Genomic DNA, 24,082 nt, shown 5'->3' with positions numbered 1-24,082 from the left:
GAAAGCGTTCCTACTTCCAGGCACGCCTCATAAACCCCAGCTCCATGTTTAGCACAATACGCGGGACAGATAACACACACAAATAAAATAAAATAAACACAACCATTCCCAGCGGCGCTTTAATGTTCTCGGAGAAGTTTTTATTATCTCACAGGCGATGGGCACGGCACTTCCCCATCTCCCAGCCTTTTCACACCCCCTCTGCAGCAGAAACAGAGCGCTCTTTTCTGACAGGATTTTGGGCCACAGAAAAACAAAATCAGGAAACCAAAACTGGGCTGTGAACGATGGTGTTGAGAAGACTGCGAAGGGGCAGCAGTGGGGGTGAAAGAAGAGTGAGAAGGGGCTGGTGCCTCGGGTTTTGGGTGTGTGTGTGGGGGGGCGGCCTTGCCTAGCCCCGGCCTGGCTGAGGCCCAGCCCCGGCCCCGGGCCCCGGCCCGGCCCCGGCGGGCGGAGGCGGGCTCGGGGCGGGTTAAAAGCGGCGGCAGGTGAGCGGGGAGGGACCTCAGAGCCGCGGGGCGGCGAGCCGGGCACCGGCCGCTCCGCTGACACCGCCGGACCCGGACCCGGACCCGAAGCCGAGCCGAGCCGTGCCAGGTGAGGCTCCGCAGCGGCTCCTGCCCGCCCGCGGGGTCGGGTTTGGGGTTAGGGGGTGCCTGCCGGGGACCCGGGTCGAAGGGAAGGGGCGCTTTGGGAAGGGGCAGCTGAGCAGGGGGGTGTCTTGTAGCTGTGCTGTAGTGTTATTTTTATCGTTTTTTTCCCTAAATTTTCCAGCTCTGGTTCAAAACTGTGGTGTGAGCCTGCTCTTAGAGCCTGGGTTGTTCATCCCGATGGGGTGTGCACTCAGATAACCTTCCTTCGGTCCCGGTTAGCCCCCCTTAAATACTTCACTAATATACATGTGTATATATATATATATATATATATGTATTTTTTTCCTTATTTATTTTTTTTTTTCATATTTATTTTAACGATTACACACAAATAAGAGGAAATCTTAACCCAAAGATGCCGGTATCTGATCGCGGCCATGGGTTCAGGTGATCATCAAAAGCTGCATAAAACCCTGCCGGTCTCAGCAGTGTGAGATCGCCAACGGTGGGAGGGATCGCAGGCACCTTCTCGAGGCTTTTTTATTTCCTTTTACCCAATTTAACCTTTCTTCGTGTGACCTGCTCCTCATGCCTCGAGGCCTGTCTGTACAAGCGAGGCCCTCTTACCAAGGGTATGTGTTGGGGCACGCTGGGCCCTCGGTCATACCCTAACGGCAGCAGCGTGAAGAAGTTGTATTTATTTATTTTTATTTTTCCTGTTATATGAGAACTAGAGGATTTGGAGACTTCACCAGCCTGGTGTTGCAAGGTACCGTGCTCACCCTAAAGCATGTGCACTGCCCCGGGGCAGAAGGGGCTCTGTGGCTCCCATGTGAGGCTGGAGCCTGAACCTCACGGAGCAGCTGTGTGAGCTCCCAGCTAAGGATTTCGTGTGTTGCCCAGTTCAGGGAGAGTTTCCAAATGGCTGCTGACCAGTGAAAGATGAGGCTGGACTCTGATTTCTGCAGAACTTAAGCTTCTTTTTTCACAAGGTATAGATTTTCTTCAGGAGTATGAGGAAGGGAGGAAAGCTGAAATAGGACTTAGCTGACATTCAGTCTCCTGTGTATTTTACTGGTGTGTGATAGCATCTAGAAAATCAACATAAACTCTTTAGCTAAGGGCTTTGTCTCTCAACTCTTTGGCTCTGTGTGTCTCCTTTTCTGATGAGATAGGGATGAATGTGGCAGGGCAGGCTCTGCAGTGCCTTCCTGTGCCTGCTGGTAAGTGCTATCTATGCACATGGCCCCAACAGAGCTGGCTTGAGGTTTCTCGGCACCACTGACATAATAAAACGCTGTACTTACAGTGATGAAGGCCCTGCCGAGGAAAGGATGCGTCTGAGCTGCAGCAGACAGCCTTGGGGGCCTGCTGGAGGTGTCTGGGAGGAGTGAGGGCTTCTGACAGAGATGGCCAAGTGTTACTTACTTGGGAGGCAAAGCAAGTACAGCCCAGCCTTCTAGGGCTGTGGCGTTGGCAAAGAAATTCTATAAAAATCACCTGTTTTGTCCAGATGTGGTGTTAACTTATGCAGTGGTATAACTTTCTATTGCTTTGGGAAACACAGTGGCAAGGCAAAGCAACAAGAGCCAACCACAGGGAGAAATATCTCAAAGGGAAGGATGGCACAAGAGGATGCAGGGAGGAAATATATTCGAAGGTGTGACTTATTGCCTACCAAATGCCTTGTTAGGAAATCGGGACAAGCACACCTTAATATTTGTAAATATATGGAAGGAGAGAGTCTAATAGGCTGTTTGAATCCATGAACGTACAGATGGTATTAATGAAGGTGGCTTGCATTTCACTACGATTCTCAAGTGAGTGCTAGGAAGTCCTCTTGTTGATAGGAGATCTGGAAATGATTCTTTGCCCCTTGAAAAGTGACTATTTGGTGTTTTATGTCATCTTACAGGTAGAAGGACACAGAAGAGAAGATGGATTGGGGATCTCTGCAGGCCATTTTGGGAGGTGTAAACAAACACTCCACCAGCATCGGGAAGATATGGCTCACGGTCCTGTTCATCTTCCGCATCATGATCCTGGTCGTGGCTGCAGAGAGAGTCTGGGGAGATGAACAGCAAGATTTTGTCTGCAATACCCTTCAACCTGGGTGTAGAAATGTTTGCTATGATCACTTTTTTCCCATCTCTCACATCAGACTCTGGGCCCTGCAGCTGATCTTTGTCTCCACGCCTGCGCTGCTGGTGGCCATGCACGTAGCTTACACCAGGCATGAGAAGAAACGGCGCTTCAGAAACGGTGAGAAAATTGATATAGAAGAGCTGAAGAACGAAAAGATTCACATTCGAGGTCCCCTGTGGTGGACGTACACCAGCAGCATCTTCTTCAGGATCATCTTTGAAGCGGTCTTCATGTACGTGTTCTACTACATGTACGATGGGTACCAGATGCCTCGCCTGGTGAAGTGTGATGCGTGGCCCTGCCCCAACGTAGTGGACTGCTTTGTGTCTCGGCCCACCGAGAAAACCACCTTTACTATTTTCATGCTTGCTGTGTCCGGGATCTGCATGACGTTGAATCTGGCTGAGTTGTGTTACCTAGTGGCAAAAATCTGCATGAAACACTCCAGGAAAACAGCAGCTTTAAAATAATCTCCCAGTTCCAGGATGTCCTAGCTCCCCATTTCCCTCAAATTTTCTTAGGTGTCAGAAAACAATCTGCAATATTTTCACACTCAAAGAAAAGGACAAAAATAAAAGGACATTTTTATAATGATAGCCTGCTTGGGAAGCTGACACTGAGGCAAGTTTCAAGGTTATGAGCTAATTCAGTATTCTTGCATCCACAAATAGAGAGAAAAGTCTTTTGGCAGCAGCTTTTCCAAGTTTGCCTCCTGCTGTAATGGTCACTTCTCAAAAAGGGGGAGTGGAAAAGCCCAGAGAAGACTCTAGTGCCCACAAAAGAGCAGGGAATCACAAACACAGTGTCAGCTTCAGAGGCAGGCCAAAAACAAAGGGTTTTGGTCAAAAGTGGGAGGAAGGGTTTTTTTGGGAGGAACTTCCAGATCCTGGAGAAGACAGACAGGATCATTATAGCATGTGTCCTATTCTCTCTAAGCATTCTGGAGAGACATGAATTTCTTAGCAAATGCTATCAGCTTTGCTGGGGACCAGCACTTTTTTTTTTATTATTTTTTGTTTTTTTCCTGCACTGTGGAGCCACTGGTATGTGGCTGGGGGTGGCCAGACTCAACTGCTTGTGGTCAGTGCTCCTCCCTCCACTCCCAGGGGCTGCAGCAGTCGGAGGAATTAAGTTTATTTTTCCTTCTTTTGGTCAGGTGAAAGAAAAGGGCTGTTGCCTCCCCAACATTTTGTGGAGAATCTCAGTACGGTAGATTTTATTTGATAACACTTTATCACCTGACCAGGCCTCCTTCAGCTGTGTACCTTGAACATTTTTTTCAGTAAAGATCAAGAAAAATTGCCTCATTGTTTCATTCTGTTTGTTTTCCAGAAGTGCTTCAACACTTATAGCATGATACCCAGTAGAGTGCACCTATTGGTGCTCCTTCCATTAGTTTTTTTTTGGTTTTTTTGTTTTTTTTGTTTTTTTCTTCCCTTTATTACTCATACATCCTGTGTAACTTTTCTTCATGAAACCTTCTCCCACTCTGAGGTACCTTTGGAGTGAGTGCACCAAACCACTCCTAGTCTCTGACATTCCACATTGTGAGACTGAAACACCCTTCCTCTTCTTGCCATATGTTCAGCAAGAATTACAGACAATTTGCACAGCTGAAATAGCAAAGTGCCCCAATCAGAAATGAGGAGGATCTTGAGAATTTGGTGTTTTTCTTAAAGTTCACATTGCTGAGCTGTGAATTGTACCTTACTGACTTGATCTGTGTGAGTCAGTCTTTTCTCCAGAGAAGTCTTGAAACGTGTTCTGCTTTTATGCCTGTCCTAGGCAGCTACACCAGCACATGGAGCAGTGCAGCGAACCTCCCAAGTGCCCGCCCATTGAACTCACTTCTAGAAAGCTGCCTGTTTCTCCTTAGCTTTAATAATTAGCTTTCCTCCCAAAAGAATGAGCGTTATCTTAGGTTCTCTTTTTTGCATCTGTCTCCTCAAATACTTTTAAGTTTATCACTGTTGGATAAACAAAGCTGCCTTAATTAAGACTCGTGACCCCTCACTGTGCCCTGGACGTGGAGCACAAGCAGGCTCCCCTTGCTGGTGTGCTGCATCCAGTGTTGCAGCTTGACTGCAGATGGAAATCTTTCCTCTAACAGGGGAGCAGGGAAAAAAAATAGGAACAACATCCTTGGAAGCATGAACAAAATGATGGAAAGTCAATAATGAGAAACTGGAAACCTGGTCTCTGAAAACATCCTTAATTCAACTCTAAAGAACAAAGTTTGGCACATACAAGGTTTGTGCTTGGTAAAGTTCCTGCATTGTTCTGTGTATGAGCACAAAGAACAAGCTATCTACATTCCCGGTGCTCTAGTATTACATTTCTTTTGTAACAACAAGATTTTTATTTTCTGCCGAAAGCATGATTAAAGCACTTTTGTGGTGTCTGTTTTCTGTATTACTTCTATGTGCCATGTATTGCCTAATGTGTCTAAGGAAAATCTGTTTACTGCAATAGAAAACGTATGCACCAATAATACATTTAATAGCCACGAGCTACTGTAAGCATTTTATCCTTCTGCCACAGCTTGTTTTCAACCACTTACACTGCCTTTGCTACCAGCTACATCCTGCTGACTTCATGAGCCCTTAGTGGAAGGCCACATGTGTGATCAGTGCTAGAAATCAAGTATGTTGTATAAATCCTTCCTGTACTAGCAGTATGCAGCTGGAAAAGGCTCATATAAACCTAACCACTCCATTGGGGGGAGAATTTCTTTTCCCAGTGTGCCTTTAACTGGAATTTCAAATGAGCTGCACCACGACTGATAACACCAGCAAGATGAGGTTAAGTATCTTCAGCTAGCAGTTTAGCAACCAGGTTTTATATAAGGGGAAAAAAAGATAGAAATTGGGAAAGTGGCTGGAAGTGGCCAAGAGAGGAGTTCAATTTGGAACTGCAATATCAGAGGATAATAGCTCTAGCAGGAGGTGTTTATTGTCTCTGAGATTTCTGTTTATGTTTTTATTTTTCTAAAAAGCTGCTTTGTAGGGAAAAAAATGTTCAGATAATAGAAACTAAACACTTTGCACCTGTTTCTGTGTGCTACGTTGCATGGATGACCTACAAATAGATTTGATACCGATTAAAATACAATGCTGTTTTGGAATTGTGTGTGTTCTTTCCTGAAATACACAGTGTCTACACCTTTGGCATGTGGCTCCTAGACTTTGCAGAATGAAGGTCACGAGTGCTGAAGACTTCAGGCAGCAAATCTGAAGTCCTGACTGTAAAGAAGGCCGACTCCTTACTGCCTGGAGTACAGCACAGCAAGGATGTAAAGTGTCAAATAATGTGGTGTCCAAACTGGGAAGTGTAGGAGTGGGACAGGCTAGAATTATACCTTGACTGAAATCACCAGAGGTTTTCCATTGGCTATGACAAGGCTAAACTTTCACCCTAAAACCTTAAAACCAAGCCTACAACTATGCTTGTCAGAAGGGCAGCAAAGCAAACTTCACTATTAGCTCATTGACCCATCTAGAGAAAACAAAATAAAACAAAGAAATATTCCCCTGGGTGAAAGACTACATTAAAAGGAAGCCAGAAGTCCGCATTCTGACTCCTGGGTATAAAAATACCTAATACAGTGTTGTGATAATACCGTATTATTTCCTATCCAACAGCAAGAACATAAAAGACAAATGGCAGGGTCCATACAGAGATGAGCACTGCTGTACCATGGAGGTTCAGTTCAAAACAGCAGCATTGTTGGAAGTTGCTTTTTTTTTGGTAAAAAGTAAATATACAACAACAAATATACAACACCAGGAGCACATTACTAAAAACAGCCCTATGGAGGTTAATTTCTCATTTTCCCTAGTTACAATTCCTTCCCCTACAACCTAGGCTAACGTGGCTTACGGGCAACAAAATCATAACGAATTTCATTGTATTTTGTGGTTACCTGTCCTGATAACCAGGGCAGTCACTAATCTGGGTGTTAATTCCAGTTTTCCTTGGATTTTCACCATCATAGGATGTACACAGTCATTTAAACCTGTTTGTAGCTAAGGCAATAGCAAAAGTAATGGTAACTATCCAAGACTTAATTAGCTAAGATGAATGGTAATGATCTTCAAAGTACTTCAGGAGCTACATGTACTTTCTTCCCTGTAAAATCACTGGCGGTAACTCAGTGATTATTTTTACACCCACCTGCTCTATGCCCACAGCAATCCATCTAATAAAATAAAATCCTCTCCAAGCATCCTGTCAGGCAGCCAGATGCTTGCATCAGCCTTTCTGGTAAAGGAGTGCTACCACACCAACACGACTTAGCATTTAAGGGAATGTGTTTAGAGTGAACGGGTAGGGAACTTACACAGCCGAGCTATGAATCACTGCAGGTTTTGGATGGATTACTGTGCTTAAATGATGTTTTCTATTTGCTTTTTCATTGTGTCTTTGAAGCTGTTCACATAAAGCCTTGCTCTCAGGCTTTCCAACAGCAGTGTGCATTCTGTGCACTCCTAAAACCAAACAGCATTTCAACATGTCACTCATAGTGCCCCGCCTGATAAATGCTGCAGCCACGCCGGTCCGAAGCAGGCAGCATTTTTCAGTGGGCAAGCTGTGCTGGGCACACTTACTAGCTTAGGCAGCGTATATCTTTGCTGTCCTCCTGGCAATTACAGTAATACAGGCTTGTCAGATGTGAAAGAAAATAGCAGTTTTAAATCTGTTTAAGCCAGAATCGTGAAATGTTGTTAAAAACACTTTGCAGATAATTTTCAACTGAGGTTCAGTCTCTAAGAGAATACAAAAATTACTCCTCCAAGAGATCCACCCATTAGCAAGACTGCAGCACCTTCTTTTGATAGGGAAACTGTAAAATTTTCTGTCTAATATCCAACATTACTCTTCTCCTAAGACTCCTCTCACTTGATCTGAAAGTATTATAGCAGTCCTAGTACAGACTTAGCCCCTATGCCCCTTGTTCCTGAGTTTTCCCAACTAAAAGATAAAGACGATAACTATGTCGTGTTCACGGGGAGTAGGGATGGTTAATCAAGCATTGTTTGTTAAGATCATTGCAATGACAGGTGCCAGAAAAAATATTTTATAATCATTGTGTGGTAAAGATTTCAAACCTATTGTGTGTTGCATCATTCTCGTAATACCTGCTTATGGTTAGTCATGTCCCTGCCCTGGATGCTGCATCCTGTCCAAGGACTGAGCATTTAATATACGGTGTAAGGAGCTGCCACAACCTCTCCAGCACAAATTAACAAAACCAAACACATCCATGCACATGTGCACCCAGACACCGAGGAACAACCTGACTGAATCATTATCTAACTGTTATCTGATAGAAGACATTGCAACATGGATTTGTCAGGAATGATTTCTGCCTAGGCCATGATAAAAGCTTTTGTATATAGCAGTAAAATAGTTGTTAATGATTCATTGTCGAAGTGTGAGTTTATCCCAAGTGGGATAAACTATGCAGCTGGGAGGAACTGCAGGTGCTTGGGAAGACAGGCCTGGAATTTGATGAGATCCTTATCACCGGGAGAAATGGTATAACCAACGCAGTTTGAGAAGTTGGGAAGGACTAAAGGCTATCGTTGTGAAACCCTAAGCACTTGCAAAATTGTAGGATGGAGAACTGTTCTGAAGCAATGAACAATTTTTGAAGGGAAGAGCTGGAGTTTGTAGTAGCCCATCAATGGAACATGAGTCAATGATGTTATTGACTCGGAAAAATATCATACCAGTATGTATTAAAGGTTTGCCAAAAATATGATGTCTGAAATGCTTTCAGTATTCTTAGCACCTTCAAGTCCTTATCTGGATCCTATTCTGGGGCACCTTCTGTTACAAAAGCCCGTGTATCAACTGGAGTTGGGAATAATAGACAACCAAATATCTAAAACACAGAATTTGTGAGGAAAGCTTGAAAGAAATGGGCCAGCCTGGAAACATCTGAAGGAAGGTCCACAGAACTCCCCAAATATGCAAAAGATTGTGGCAAGGAAGATGAGGATGCTGTTCTTTATATCTGCTGGCAACTGGGCAAGAAGTAAAAGGCTTATGTTGGAATGAGAGGTGGGTCACTCACTGCAGAAAGCATGCTGTGAAGAGGGCTGAGCACTGAGTTAGAGTTAGGCCCCAACTGAAGAGTCAAGTTGTACAGGCTCTTTTTGCTGAGCCAAAGCTCAGCTACTAAATAAAAATCTTTTTCATATGAATTCAAATCTACGTGTCAGTGTACAGGTCTGTCCAGTGTGATCTCTATCAGCAGGGTTTCTTTCTGGTTTTAGTCATTCCAATAACACATTCTTGCACCGTAATAAGTTCCACTTGACAAAAGCATACAAGGTGGCATACATGTACAACTTTATCCAAGTAAAATTGCAATTCATATAAGTGAAGTTGGTGATAGTTGTTTTTTGTTTTTTTGTTTTTTTGTTTTCTCTCCTCAGCAGAGTGGGTAAAAAGCTCTTTCTGCCTCAGTTTTATATCTCACAACGCAGGCATTCCTCGCGATAGGAGGAAGACCAAAACCCAGACCAATTTTCAGCTCTGCTGCCCCATTGACTATCCATAGGTGGAGTTCCCTGCAGCCTGGTCTGCATCCAGCAGTTTCAGAGTGCTAGCAAGCCATTTTGTGTTACCAGTTTCTTTCAGTTCAAACCAGACCATCGCATTGTGCAGCAGCTTGAACTCTGCAGAGACAGTTTCCCATACATGAGCTCTGCTTGTTTTTCCGCTCCTTTTGCTGTTCCTTTCTTTGGAAGGTATCCGGCGTTTGAGGCCTTGACAAAGTCGTGATGTATGTCAATAAGGTATTCCTGGTAAATACATTTTATTTGTTCTTACCCTGAGTACAATGCAAAAGAACATCAGGCGAGCAGTTTCCTTGTGCAGAAGCTTTGGTTGTGGTTTGGCATTACAAAGCATCCACTGGTAGCACTTGTTTAGGATATTAACGTTGATGTCAGTGCTTCCTACTCACCCCTAACCCCATCCATGTCTCTCCCTCCCCATCCAACACAGCACCTCTGCTCCAGGACCTTTACCGTGCCAGCACGGTTGTTTGCACAGCTGCACTTGGCACTGCATTTGGTGACTCTTTTAGCCGATACAGAAACAAGTGTTTTGCTTTGGTGCATTGATTTTTAGCTGGACCAATTCCTTGATATGGCTTACAGGGAGGGCACATGAACTAACGCTTCTGCTGACGTGACTGTGGGGCAGTAGGCCATGGTGTTGGGCAAGAAGAGCTGCAGGGAGTGAGCGGAAGGGGTGGAGGGAATGGCAATATGTTAAGTCGTATTTGCTGCTATGCACAATGCAATTCCAAATCACAGCCTCTGGCTGTATTTTCATAGCTGGCTGCTACTAGAAAGGCAAAAGTCTTTTCCCCCTTGTGCTGCTGTACCTTCCCTGCTCTCTACTGGCTCTGCTTCTCACCTACTGCCCTCTTGTCCCTTGCTTCATCACAATCCCCCCTCAGCCCTTGTAGGTGTTGTTTTAACTCACTAGCTCAACAGAGAACTGCCTGAACTCTGCCTTTTGTTCTGTTTTCAGCTCAATTTGCTTCCTGACGGGCTCATGGCAGATATTAATATATTTCAAATATCAATATTTGTCTCTTATTTCCTCACTTTTCTGTCAGTAGTTTGGAAAACAAACAGAAACTTCTTGCCATGACCAAGTGACAAAAAGTGACATTTATTTTAAGATTATGCACATCCTGTATCTCTTTTTGATTCTTCTTCTGTACAAATACCTGGCTTGAACAGTTGTAATTTTTCCTCTTCTTCATCACATGGAGCTTTTGCTCTTAGAAGGATGACCAGAAAGCATCTGTTCCTACGAACTAGAAATCACAATAACTCTTATTACAAATATAAAGTAATTTTTATAATACAAAATAATCACAATAACTTTTCCTGTCATCAGCTCTTATTTGTTAATATGTTCTCTAACGTGCTTCTCAGTAGTGTCTAACAGAACACTAATTACTCATTGGTACAATAATAATAGTAACTATCATATGAGATTAAGCCAGAACTCCAATGTTTTTATTACCAATTTATTTAATAGCTAATAGGTTCCAAAGTATTTTGATTCATCCACGTAGAAAACAACTAGAGAAGAAAATGTTCGGTGCTTCTTGCTTGAAACTGTGCCCCCTGAGGGAACAGCAGCCTTTCTCAGCATTTAAGCATCTTTGGTGCCATCTTCTGTAGCACAGTGGCATGTCAAGCAAAGTTCTTTTTACTGGCATATCATGCAGGGTGCCACAACAAGCAGAAATGAAGGCATTCATAGCTCTTTTTGAGGCTGTGTGGATACAACTAGTATCAGCACTGCTGATAGCCAAGTACCACCTTGAATCACACTTTTTCTGCTAAAGGAACCAGGGTTGCCACCTGTGTGGAGGCCTGGATGGAAGATGAATATTATGTAACTATGCATTTTAATGTAACAAAATAAATATGGACTTAAGTTTTATGCTGCTATCTAGTGTTAATGCAGAGAGGCCTTTGAACATAAAAAGGACTTAGGGATTTGGCACGCACTGAAGCCTCTGGCAATGCTCTAAACCTTTAAAGACAAGTGCTGATGAGGAAGTTGGCAGGACGGCCCCTTCATGGCAATCCTACTATCAGAGTGTCCAGGGGAAGAGACACTTCTTAACACCTACTTTTAAACCCAAGCATATCTTTCTTCTGAACAAATTCCTCATGGAGACAAGTCCTATTTTTTCTCTTTCCCTCCTAATTTGGCTTCAGATCCTCACATTCTGGTAAATGACTAAAAAATAACCCCTCATGCCTCCTCAACATGCTTTCATACTTGTGTGTTCACCACTACATAATTAGTCCTTTATTTTTAAAGCTGCTCCTTTCAGGTTTCCCCTGGGGATTTGGCCTTCTTGCCTGTGAATTTTCTACAGCTGTCCCAGAGAGGTTTGTTGACAGCCCAAAACTCTTCTTGTAAGAACCCAGAAGGGAATTCCTGGAAAGGAAATTGTTCATGGATAGGTAGTCCCATGGTTGGCAGCCACAGCATCAAATTATCCCCATTTGAAGATGTATTGAATTCTATCTTAAAAATCCTTGGTGGTGGTACTGAAAAGCTCCTCTAGAACCTCACTGCTCTCCTGATCAAGAATATTTTTCTAACAAAAGAGTGTTAAGGCCAGTTTATACAGCGGGTGGGAAATACCACTTTACACCTGCAAGGTATTGAGAAAGCAATCATGGAAACACCAAGCACTTCATAGTATTAAACCTTTCGGGCAGATGGTTGGAAGTGAGATCTCTCTCTTCTTCCTCCTAAAATCAAACCTTTCAGCTCAGGGGCTTCACTGCATGAAGGAAGCTGTAATGTCAGGAGCTACAGGGGCTGCTGGGATTCCCTCCCTTGCCACCATGCCCCACTGCTTTAGGATCCACACTGTGATACTACAACACTGACAATCATGGCAGCACCATGTTTTGGATGTATCACCCATCTCTGGTGATAATCATTTGCCCAAGTGCCACCACTAGTGCTTAAGTCAACGTATATCATCCTCCTTAGTATTTTCAGCTGAAAGATTTAAGAGGTAGCAACCAAGCGTTGTAAGGATACAAGCACATGTGGATCCTCTGGTTCAGTTTGTCACTGGTCCTGTGCTACACTCAGCTCTTCAAAGTGTTTCAAAATTTTTCATGAATGTTATTTTTACTGAATAGAGCAACAGAGAGTCTTGAAAACAACCTGCTGTGGTCAAGTTTACATCTCTCTGTAAACATCTGTAGAGTACAGAGCTGTAGAGTTACAACTGTAGAGTAGCTATGAACAGAAACTTATATGCTATTGCTGAAGAGTCATTGTGCTAGAATAAATCATTCTGTCCAATGTTTTCTTTTCTCAGGGTAACAGTCAAGAACACACAAAAGACTGATCAAAATGTAGGGGACAGCAAAATATTTGAGTGCTGAAAAATATTAAGAGCTGCCTTTAAGTCATCATCTGGACAGAGTTGCAATAAATTAGGTACTTTAAATGGGCTGCACACAATGGCGTGACAGCTGTCCTTGACTGGGGAGAGTATTTGAAAAAATGCATTTTAAAAAATATTGCCCATAATGCCTTCTTTTCCTAGCATAGGCTTAATCACAGGTATAGGTGCTCAAACCCTGAAGAGCCAGCCTTGCCATTTGTAAAACTTGAGGAGCATCTAGTAATCCTGCAAGGAGCTGATGCAATGTCACTTCCATTGTGTCAATGAAAGGATCCAGCCTGACACAGGGGCCATAACTGCAGCCTGTGAAGCACCCCAGCTTGTGGGGCTGGAAGCTCTTTGTACAGGGCACACAAGCAGCGGGAAGGCTTACTCCATCATAAAATCATTGAATGGCTTGGGTTGGAAGGGACTTCAAACATCATCTAACTCCAATCCCCCTGTCATAGGCAGAGAAGCCACCCACTAGATCAGGTTGCTCAGGGCCTCATCTAACCTGGTCTTGAACACCTCCAGGGATGGGGCATCCACAGCCTCTCTGGGCAACCTGTTCCAGTGCCTCACCACCCTCTGACTGAAGAATTTCCTCTTAACCTCTAATCTAAATCTCCCCTCTTTTAGTTTGTGTCTCGTTCTGTCATTATCTGATTGAGCAAAGAGTCACTCTCCATCTTTTTAATAGTCCTCTTCAAGTTTGAAAGGGTACAATGATGTCACCCCAGACCCTTCTCTTCTCCAGGCTGAACAGCCCCAGCTCTCTCAGCCTTTTTTCACAAGAGAGGTGCTCCAGCCTCTTGATCATCTTCATGGCTCTCCTCTGGGCTGGCTCTAAGAGCTCCACATCCTTCTGGTGCTGGGGGCCTCAGCCCTGGACGCAGCACTCCAGGTGGGGCCTCACCAGGGCAGAGCAGAGGGGCACAATCCCTTCCCTCCACCTGCTGCCCACCCCTCTGTTGGTGCAGCCCAGGACGCAGTTGGCCTTCTGGGCTGCAGGCACACACTGCTGGCTCATGTTGATCTTTTTACACAGCAGAACCCCCAAGTCCTTCCCTGCAGGGCTGCTCACAATGAGTTCTTCTCCCAGTCTGTGCTCTTGTCTGGGATTGTCCCAGCCCAGGTGCAGCATCTTGCACTTGGACTTGCTGAACCTCATTAGGTTCACGTGGGCCCAACTCCCAAGCTTACCCAGGTCCCCCTGGATGGCATCCCTTCCTTCTTTGGTATCAACTGCACCACTCAGCTTGGTGTCATCTGCAAACTTGCTGAGGATGCACTCAATCCCAGTGTCTATGTCATAGACAAAGGTATTAAACAGTGCCAGTCCCAGGACAGACCCCTGAGGGACACCACTCATCATCAGCCTCCACTTGGACATAGAGCTATTGACCACCACTCTCTTTGTGTACAACCTTCAGTCCAACTCCTTATCCACAGAATGGTCCACCCATCAAATCCATATGTCTCCAATTTGGAGATCAGGATATCATGTGGGACCATGTCAAAGGCCTTAGAGAAGTCCAGGTAGATGACATTGGTTGGTCTTCCCTAGCCAACTGATGCAGTCACTCCATTGTAGAAGGCCACCAGGTTGGTCAGGCGTGATTTGCCCTTGCTGAAGCCATGCTGGCTGTCCCAGATCACCTCCTTGTCCTGCATGTGCCTCGACATTGCTTCCAGGAGGATCTTCTCCATGACCTTCCCAGGCACAGAGGCAAGGCTCACCTGTCTGTAGTTCCCCAGGTCCTCTTTTCTACCCTTTTCAAAAATGGAAGTGCTGTTTTCCTTTTTCCAGTCACCATGGACTTTGCCTGACTGCCAGGACATTTCAGACACGATGGAGAGAGGCTTGGCAGCTCCATCAGCCAGTTCCCTCAGGACCGTGGGATGCACGGCATCAGGTCCCATAGACTTGTGTGTGTTTGGTTCCATCAGGTGGTCTCAAACCTGCTCTTCGTTTACAGCGGGACGCACTTTGCTCCCTGAGCCTCCATCTATGGGTTCGGACTTGGTCTGAGGGAAACAAAACAAACTCCTTTTGTGTGAATAACTTTTATTTCGGATACACCTAACGCAGCATTGCGGGCGGGCTGGGGTACACCACCGTGAGGCGCTGCTGCGCCCCGCGACATGGCGGCGGTCGCTCCCCCTCACGGCCCGGCGCTCTGCCCGCTTCCACCTCTGCCCGGGAGCCGTGGCCGCCGGCGGCATCGCTGTACCGGCCACAGCCACGGAGCGGCCCCGGGACAAGGACGGAGCCTCCGGGGCCAGGCTGGGGAGGGAGGCGGGCGAGGGGAGGGGGAAGAGGGAGGGACGGGGACCCGCTGCTGCCGCGGGGGCTCCGCCGCGGGCGGGCGGCTGAGGGCGCGGCCAGGCAGCAGGTAGGGAGAGGCGCCCCCCCTGCTTTCTTCCACAGCCCGAGCTAAAATTTGGGGGCTTACTGTGCCCCCCTGTTAAACGAGCAATGATCGGACGCTGTCCGGGCTCCCCCGAAGGAGTTGGGCTTTGGCTGATTAAAACAGCCTCGCGTAAGTAGGGCGGGGGGTGGGGGGGGTCCCGGGCTGAGGCGCCGAGGGAGCCGGCTGGGGACTGGTAACGGGGAGAAGTGTCCAGAGCTCACAAAACACCTCGGGAAACGCAGGGGAGAGGGGGGAGACGGATTTCTGTGTGTGTCAGGGATTGTCACGGCTGTTGCCGGGCAAGGGTGTGTGTGTAGGGGATGTTGTTTCTTCCCTAAGGGTTCCCGCTAACTTTTGAGCATCACTGTGCGTTGCAAGCCAGTTTTACACCAGGAGAGCAATGAAATCCAAGATGTACCGCGGAGACAGACTTACTTCGACCCTTGTACCACACAGAATGATAAAGTTAACAAACATAACCCAAGATGCTTCTGGCATTTCATGTGCTCAGCTCTGATTTACCTGACCGATCAAGGGTTTCACCCGTACGGGCCACACAGAGACCAGGCTTTTGCCTCACTCCGGTCACATCTGTGGCCTGAGAATTAACCAAAAACATGCCAGTTGCTCACTTGTTCACTTGGGACTCTAAAGGGATGCAAAGTATTTTAAATGCGTAAATGCTCTTTAAAGCTTTTTGGAAGATATTTATAGCTCGATTAGGCAAAAATTGGCCAGTGTTAGCAGGAAGGAAGTTGTGTCTTTTTTTTTTACCCCATAGGCAAAAAGAGTATCAGAGGTATTTTGGGTTCATCCCTGACTTGCTGAAGAAATCACATAAGCCTGGGGTGTTATTAGGAATCCTGAGTGTGTGTTAGTTGTGTAAAAGCCTGACGTAGATGTGAAGAAGGAATTGAACTGAACAGCCAGAGCAACTAGAGTTTCCCTTTAAGGGAACTTTAAAGGGAAAATCCCACCAGAGCACTTCAGAATCAAACTAGAAGAAAAATTAATTAGTTTCCATAAGACAAAAATGCGCTTGAAGAAGTTTGAACAGGCTATCTGGCACTGTCTGCCTTGCAGTTCCTGTAACGTGCCTGAAGTCCCATCATACCTCAACCTGTCCTCTGGGTGCCTGCTCCTCTGCGGTGAAAAAGGGTCTTGAATCTTTGAACCACCAGAAAAGCTCATCTATCCTCTGTACATCTGGGGCAAGGGGTGGGACGCTCCTTACTGTGCAGTTTTTAGATCCGTGTGGCTGCTCGTATGTGGACACCTGACAGATCTGTCTCATTCATGCTTCACTCACTTGGGATGTAGGGACTGTCCCCCTCAAGCTCGACGGCTATTCTGTAGTGCCCACTCTTCCGTAGCTTCACACTCTTCTCACCTTTCAGAGTGTTTTATTGGTAAGTCACTGTCTTTTAATTCCAAAGTAGAGCTCTTAGATGGCATTTCAGTATTCTGGGGAAGAAAAGGGGTTACTTTCTGTTCCTGTCTTTTTTCCTCTGAGCAGTGAATCTGAGCAAAGGTTTGCTATGCCGGGGAACAGAGGAGTGTAGCAGGTGGAGTGTAGCTCTCCTCCTGGGCTCCTTGCAGTTTTGCTTTACTCAGGACAAACTTTCACTGAAGTCAAGAAGTTTTGACTAGAATTTAAGGAAGGGGCTCCACAGTAGCAGTGAGTTTAAGACAGGCGATTCTTTTCTCACAAGTGTTTAAAATGTAATGAAAGTGATAATAGAAGCCTCTGAAACTGTTACACTGTGAGCATAAGAAAGATATCTTTCAAGCCCTCATTCAAAATAAGTTTATAAAACAAATTATGAAACTTCAGCTGTTGTGTATCATATATGTACGTGACCAGATACCATTAGATTTTCACTGGGAATTATAGTAGCTCATTCTGTCCCTCCAGATCTTCCAGTTTGTCTGGAATGACACAGCCCACTGCAAACTTTGTGCAAAGTGACTACTACTTTTGTTGGATATGAATTGCCAGAGACACTTGATCTTTTAGCGTAAAAACAAGGAAGTATGGCAAGTTGTGTTCTCTTTTAACAGCATTTTTTTTTCTCATACTGGTTTGTAAAGCCTAGATAATTTTGAAGATGAAAACCCAAATTCCAAGATATTACCGACTACCACAAGAAATGAAAGAAAATGTGGGCTGAATTCATATTCTGACAGAGACTTGTTAGGTCTCAAATAATTACTAAAGGACTTTTTTTAGATATATCAGTATTACAAAATCATAAACATACCAGCTGTCATAATCTGGTAGTATTTGCAGCCTAGCTGTGTAATTATTTGTGTGTATGTCTGTATATATATATGCCTATATAAACATACATGTATGAGTAGAATTATAAATAAAATATCATATTTCATACACGTGACAGTGATAAACATCTTCTGTGACAGGGTCAGAAACACAACGAGAAGTAGTAACTGGCAAGTTATAAATGCCAGATGAGAATTATTTCTCTCCTGTAGAGGGGTATATTTGACATCATGGCTTTTAAAATTTATTCTCTGTCTTGCTCATTCTCTTTGTCACACACACAAACAAATGCAACATCCACAAAGCCTGTTTGTACTTGTATTAAACTTGGTAACCAATGGCAGAACATTGATTTTTAAAGATAATTCCATGCCATTTTTTATGAACAGACTATTTTTCAGTTTCTGTCCCAGCAGAATGATTTTTTTAAGTGACACAAACAATATACAGCTCCCAGTTCTTATGACACAAACCCAAGGTGCATGAAATCCTAGCTTTTCATACTATTGAATTAAGTTGCTTTCTGGGACAGATTCTCTGTCATTCTTTTGCAAGTATTTCCCCAATAATTTCATGAAATACAGATAAAAATGTTTCATTTTTTAAACTGTATTTTTTCCAATCGCAGAAAGAAAGAATGTCTCCCTTCACAAACCATATATGAGACTAGGGCTAAGCAATTTCCTGTCTTTTTATTTGAAATTGTGATCAACAGTGCTGGAAGCAGCACTGTACAGCTAAAGTTTAATACTACAAAAGCAAGCTTGGAAACGTTCTCAGATAAAATACTGAGTAGTGTCTGTTTAAATTTAAATGTAGGTGTTTTGTTGTTGAACTCAGTGGTGACTACTCAAATAGTCCGTGAGGTCTGTGAGCTCTTGGATTTAGTCTGATGTTATTTAATCATTATTTATATCAAAGCACCCCTTTAAAATGGTTGGTGTTATTTTTGGATGCATTACATTGGCTTTACGAATTACTCACTGGAGTATTTGTTAATGATGAAGGGAGATAACGGACCTGGATTTCTTCAAATCCTCTAGCCATTGGAACTAAGTATTTTCGCATTGTCTTTGGAAATTGTGTCCTTCCCATATTTTGGTATAGGCGATACAGATCTGTGGTGAAGGCAATGATTGCTGCAGTTGGTACCAAGATGAACACTGAGGTTTTCACCTCTGTGCAGTTTAGATGCTATGAAGTATCCACTCCCTTCTAAAGGACTTTTTCTCTGTGTACTGCATGGATTTTCAGACTTTGATATAAATCTTTTATTAATGTAAGCAATTAGAATCCCTTTTAAGTGTATCCTTTGAGAAGTGCATCATTGTGTCATACCTTTGGTGTCCTGAATTATCTCAGACTGGGCATTGCTGGCCTGTAGCAAAAAGGGAAAAAAACATCTTCAATAGTATTAGTGGATGGAGAAAGACTGAGAATAAATTTGATTCCTTTGCTTTTTACAAGCTATTATTTTTGTTCTTCCACTAGTCAATAGATAATTCTTCCAAAAAAAATCACAAAAAATCCTACTTTAATTGTAGTGAACATTACTTATTGATGTGTCTATATTAAAAAAAAAGACAATTGCTGTCTGTTCACCTTACACTGCAGGGGTTATATTTTTTTAGGATGGCAGCTTGACTTCGTTTTGGGGAAAGTAGTATCTGTTTTTGTCAAGAACAGTTTGCAGCGCCTAGCCCAATGGAAGCAGGGGTGACCATGCTGAAAATGGACCAAATTTTTGAAGATAAAGAAAATTTGGTGTGCTAACTTTTGCCAAACCAGAAGCTTTCTATTACAAATATTACTAACAAAAGAACAAAACTTAATTTTGACTACTTTTTACTTGAGCCATCCACTTTGCTTATCTGGACAGAAAACAAAGAGCGAGACAAATTGAAATGATAGACACAGAATAATGCAAAGGATAGGAGAAAAATGAAGTGCTGAATTTGGTATTATGCTAAATTTCCTTAATCTATCCAATATCACATTATTCCTTTTGTTGTTGCTACACAACAACTTTTGCAGTCAAAATAAGAAAATTGCTGAACAACACTAAGATAGAACTAAAATGATAAACTTTAGATTGAGGATAAAACATAAAAATCATATAAGGATACTAAATTAGTGTTAAAGAAATAGAATATCCTAACAAAGTTTATGCAGCCTTGGGTTAATATTTTGAGGGAGAAAAATACATTCTTTAGAAACACTTTGAATATACTTCCAAAAAAAAAAGAAAGATTAAAAATTGTTTGGGGACCAGAAGCATTCCTGCACAAAATCAGTGTTTCAGAATCAGTATATTAATACCATAATTTACAATTTATCATGCTGTGGTGGAAAAGGAATTCTATAACATTAAAAGCGATGAGTTTTTGTAGGATATCAAAAGCTATTGTTAGGGAAGTTTATGCTGAATTAACTTTCTAAAGATAAAAAGTGTATTAGCATTCCAGGTTTTCCAAAAATGTTGCTTTTTGCGTGGAAGAATACTGCTCTGCAATTACAGGTACCTCAGTTCCTCGTTGTAAAATCAAGTTATACAAAAAGAACAGTATAGAAAATTAACAAAATGACTACCTTAACTGAGAGCTTCAAAGGAGTTCAGTACTGACTTTGGAAATGCTTCCTCTTGAAATTCAGCAACACTGTTGCTGGAAATCACAATAAATTAAATACCAAAAATGATCAGTTTTCTCACTGGTAATTTCCTACATGTAATGATGAACTCTTTTTGGGAATTGTAACACATGCAGGTATCTAAACAAAAAAAAAGATAAGTAAAAAGCTAAAAAGAGCAAAGTGCAATTCAGTTATACCAATAAAAGTAAGCTAAAATTTTTAAAGGAGGGATAGCAGGATAAGTTTTTTATAGTGATTTTTCTTGCATGTTGATTGTTGCATCTGATTTGTAATTACAATTAATTATTCCTGAAAATATTGAAGACAGATGAAAGTAAAGTTTTGTGGTTTGTTTTCATTTGAAGGTTGACATCTAAAAGGTAGAAGTGTGTTTCTTAGGAGAATGAAATGTACTTCTTATGTATATTCCAGCATGTTCCAACTGAAAACAAGCCAGGGATAACAGAAGTGATGCTAGCAAATTATAGCTTGTTTCTCAGTTGAAGACAGCTGACAAGGAATCTAATTAAATTAAAATAAAATAAAATAAAATCTTTAAGCCTTTCCAAATCAGAATTGTGTCACTGCCTAGAACTGAACATGGGAAGCCCATCATATATGAATTATTGGAAGCCACCGATAATATATGCCAGTTTCTCACACAAGTAAGAAAATGTCGTTTTATTTCTCTGTGCACAATTGCCGAAGTGCCCTGAGCTGTGGTGGTTTTTTTTTAGAAATAATTTTATTGACTTTGCAGTACATTAACCACAAGTGGCAGGACATTAGGGAAAACATTATAGAAACCTTTCCACTGTTCCTCTCAGAATTTGTCATTTTCCCCAATATTTTTAGATACTCCAATAATTCTCTTTCCAGAAATAAACAGACTCAAACATGAGTAAGCTTGGAGGACATTAGTGTTGATGGTATGGTCATAGAATTAAACTGTACTTTGATAGTTTTTGAATAATTGTCTGTTTGTATAGGGTTAAAATAGCAGAGACCTGAGACATTACTAGTCCCCTGAATGCTGTAATAAATAAATCCTGATAACAAAAAGAGATTGTTAGCCAAACTTTGTATCACACTGTGATACAAGTGCAGTCACTTTACGAGTAAGAATATTCTAATTAATTGAACTAATTTCCATCTGTTCCATTCTAAAAATAGGCAAGAACAGCTAGAGGCATCTCAGGTGGAAGAAACAAAGAAATGGCATTGTTCAAAGATTTAAATGTAGCAGAAATTCTAGTTCTGAGTGTGCCTTGCCTGCCATTGTGTGTAGACACACCTGCAGTGACTAGTGAGAGCATCCTGTGCTCTCCCAGACCCCTGGCTGCCCGGGACGCAGGGTTTGTAAAGACGAGATGCTTTAACATTGCTCTGCTTGCTCTTATTGTAGGTTAGAAATCTGTAACGATGGGTGACTGGAGCTTTCTGGGGAGGCTGTTGGAGAACGCGCAGGAGCACTCCACGGTTATCGGCAAGGTTTGGCTGACGGTGCTGTTTATCTTCAGGATACTGGTGCTGGGGGCCGCCGCTGAGGAGGTCTGGGGAGACGAGCAGTCAGACTTTACGTGCAACACTCAGCAACCTGGTTGCGAAAACGTGTGCTATGACAAAGCCTTCCCCATCTCTCACATCCGCTTCTGGGTGCTGCAGATCATTTTTGTCTCCACTCCAACCCTCATCTACCTGGGCCATGTGCTGCACATTGTACGCATGGAGGAGAAGAGGAAAGAGAAAGAAGAGGAACTGAAAAAGAAGGGAAGCGTCAAGGACAGCAACTACCCAGGAGCAGCGATGCCTGGCAGTGGTGGTGGAGGCAGCAATAACTCCAAGGATCCTCCTGCCAAAAGGGGGAAGGAGAAGCTCCCAATCCGTGATGAGCGCGGTAGAATCCGTATGGGGGGCGCCCTGCTCCGTACCTACGTCTTCAACATCATTTTCAAGACACTGTTTGAGGTGGGCTTCATTGTGGGCCAGTACTTCCTATATGGTTTCGAACTAAAGCCAGTCTACCAGTGCAGCCGCCCGCCTTGCCCACACACCGTGGACTGCTTCATCTCGCGGCCCACCGAGAAGACCATCTTCATCATCTTCATGTTGGTGGTGGCCTCTGTCTCCCTGCTGCTCAACATGCTTGAGATATATCACCTGGGGTGGAAGAAGCTCAAGCAGGGCATGACGAGCCAGTACAGCCTGGAGATGCCGATCACAACGCTGACGCCGGTCATGGTCACAGGGGAGACCAAACCCGTGTCCCTGCCACCGCCGGCACCACCCGTGGTGGTGACGACCGCCGCACCCCCTCCCGTTCTGCCAGACACCCGTGCTGTCACGCCGCTGCTGGCCCCGGTGACCATGGCACCGTACTACGCCGCGGCTGCTCCCAGAGCGCGGCCCCCCTCCAACACGGCCTCAGTGGCAAGCTACCCCGTGGCTACACCAGTTCCCGAGGAGAGGCACCGTGCCATCACCCCCACGCCCGTCTCCACTCCCGTCACCATCCCGACGCCCATCCCCACGCCTACGCCGGCCGTCGTCAACTACTTCAACAGCAAAAACCACGCGCTGGCGGCCGAGCAGAACTGGGTCAACATGGCAGCCGAGCAGCAGGGGAAGGCTCCCTCCAGCTCGCCGGGCTCCTCCACCCTCAGCAGCATCCAGCGTCCCCTCCCCGAGCAAGAAGAGCCCCTGGAGCAGCTTCTCCCACCCTCCACCGGGCCCCCCGTGGCGGCGGCCAGCAGCGGCAGCAGCACCAGCCTGAGCGGGGCGAGCGGCACCAAGTGGGACGTGGAGGGCGAGGAGGAGCTGGCGGAGGAGCGGCCCGTCTCGGCCGCCTGCACCACGGTGGAGATGCACGAGCCGCCGCTGCTGGTCGACACGCGGCGCTTGAGCAGGGCCAGTAAGTCGAGCAGCAGCAGAGCCAGGTCAGACGACCTGGCCGTGTAGCGCGGTGGCCACAGCGCAGCGGGGCCGGTGGCTGGAGGCAGAGCGGGCAGGGGAGCTGCCCCCATGGGGGCCAGGCCCGGCGCGGGCGGGGTAAAGGCTTGGGTTTCACACTTTGACGCTTGCTGTTTTTTTTTGCACTCTGTTGAGTTGTAGTGGGGAAAAATAGCAACATTTTCTGATAGGTCAGGGGTGGCCGAAGCGCCAGGGGACCAACCCCGCTCTCTTTAATGCCCGTGGCGGATCTCCCAAGGGCAGCTGTAGTGGAGGCCCGCACAGGTAGCAGGCGGCAATGGGAGCTGGTCTTGTGCCCCGAGGCTGACTTTGATTTGAGAACATTGATACCCTTAGTGCCCATGTGCCCGCCCATCATCTCCTTCACGCCCTTGCCTTCCAGCCTTTTCACACAAGCTGTTCGTGAGCAGACACCATGACTTATTTTCTTCCTCTTAAATCCTAATAGAGCCCGATGGCAAACCCCAGGATGGCATATTGCCTGTTGGCACCCGTCACCTCTATGGAACAACTTGCCATGTTAAAGACCAAGGCGACGGCAGTCTCTTCCGTATAACACAGCTTAATGAAGCCTTTGTGCTCATGGCAAGTTGCCAGTGTGATCCTCTTGGCTGGGCAAAGTTTAGGTAACCCCTGTAATAGATTTTATCATTTTGAAGTTCATCTTTCTCCTTTTTTTTTTTTTTTTAATTTATTTTTTTTTTCACTCTTGACCTGTTAGGAAGTGTTCGGTTTGACCTTCTATCCAGTGTTTGCCGACCATGATCACACCTTTTTTTTTTAAGCCCACAAACACGTTTCAGCATGTTTGATTACAATTTTAGATGGCTTCTGACATTGCTTAGAAGAGGACAGGAATGTAAACCACACACCTCAGAAATGATTACACAGAACAATTTCTCTTCAGAAAGCAAGGATTATGATTTCAAGACATTGTGGCCCCATACGTTGCCCGTGGACAAACATTAGGATAAAGTACAGCTCTGCATTTTAGACTATTAGATACCAGCTTAAGTTTGTTGGAAAAAAAGCTTTTTAGAAGTAAACTTGAGTGCATATTTTTAAGTATTTAAACATTTTTAGA

The 24,082-nt window shown here is 44.5% G+C and overlaps 2 protein-coding genes across 2 annotated transcripts; both read left to right on the top strand.

The window, feature by feature from the left end:
- The first annotated feature begins 519 nt into the window (after nucleotides 1–519).
- Nucleotides 520–5,851, top strand: GJB2 (gap junction protein beta 2). The gene is made up of 2 exons (XM_082784666.1): nucleotides 520–597; nucleotides 2,509–5,851. Exon 2 carries the CDS (start codon nucleotides 2,531–2,533, stop codon nucleotides 3,206–3,208), a length of 678 nt encoding a protein of 225 aa, XP_082640792.1. The 5' UTR covers nucleotides 520–597; nucleotides 2,509–2,530; the 3' UTR covers nucleotides 3,209–5,851.
- A 15,599-nt stretch (nucleotides 5,852–21,450) lies between these two features.
- GJA3 (gap junction protein alpha 3) lies at nucleotides 21,451–22,986 on the top strand (the record flags this gene model as incomplete). Its single annotated transcript, XM_082756769.1, has 1 exon — nucleotides 21,451–22,986. The coding sequence occupies one exon, from the start codon at nucleotides 21,451–21,453 to the stop codon at nucleotides 22,984–22,986; it is 1,536 nt and encodes a 511-aa protein (XP_082612895.1).
- Nucleotides 22,987–24,082: the final 1,096 nt, after the last annotated feature.

The sequence above is a fragment of the Aythya marila genome, assembly GCF_965140915.1.
Source record: "Aythya marila genome assembly, chromosome: 1".
NCBI classification, from domain to species: Eukaryota; Metazoa; Chordata; class Aves; order Anseriformes; family Anatidae; genus Aythya; species Aythya marila.
Note: the sequence above shows the minus strand (reverse complement) of the source record. Positions and strands in the feature narration are given on the sequence as shown.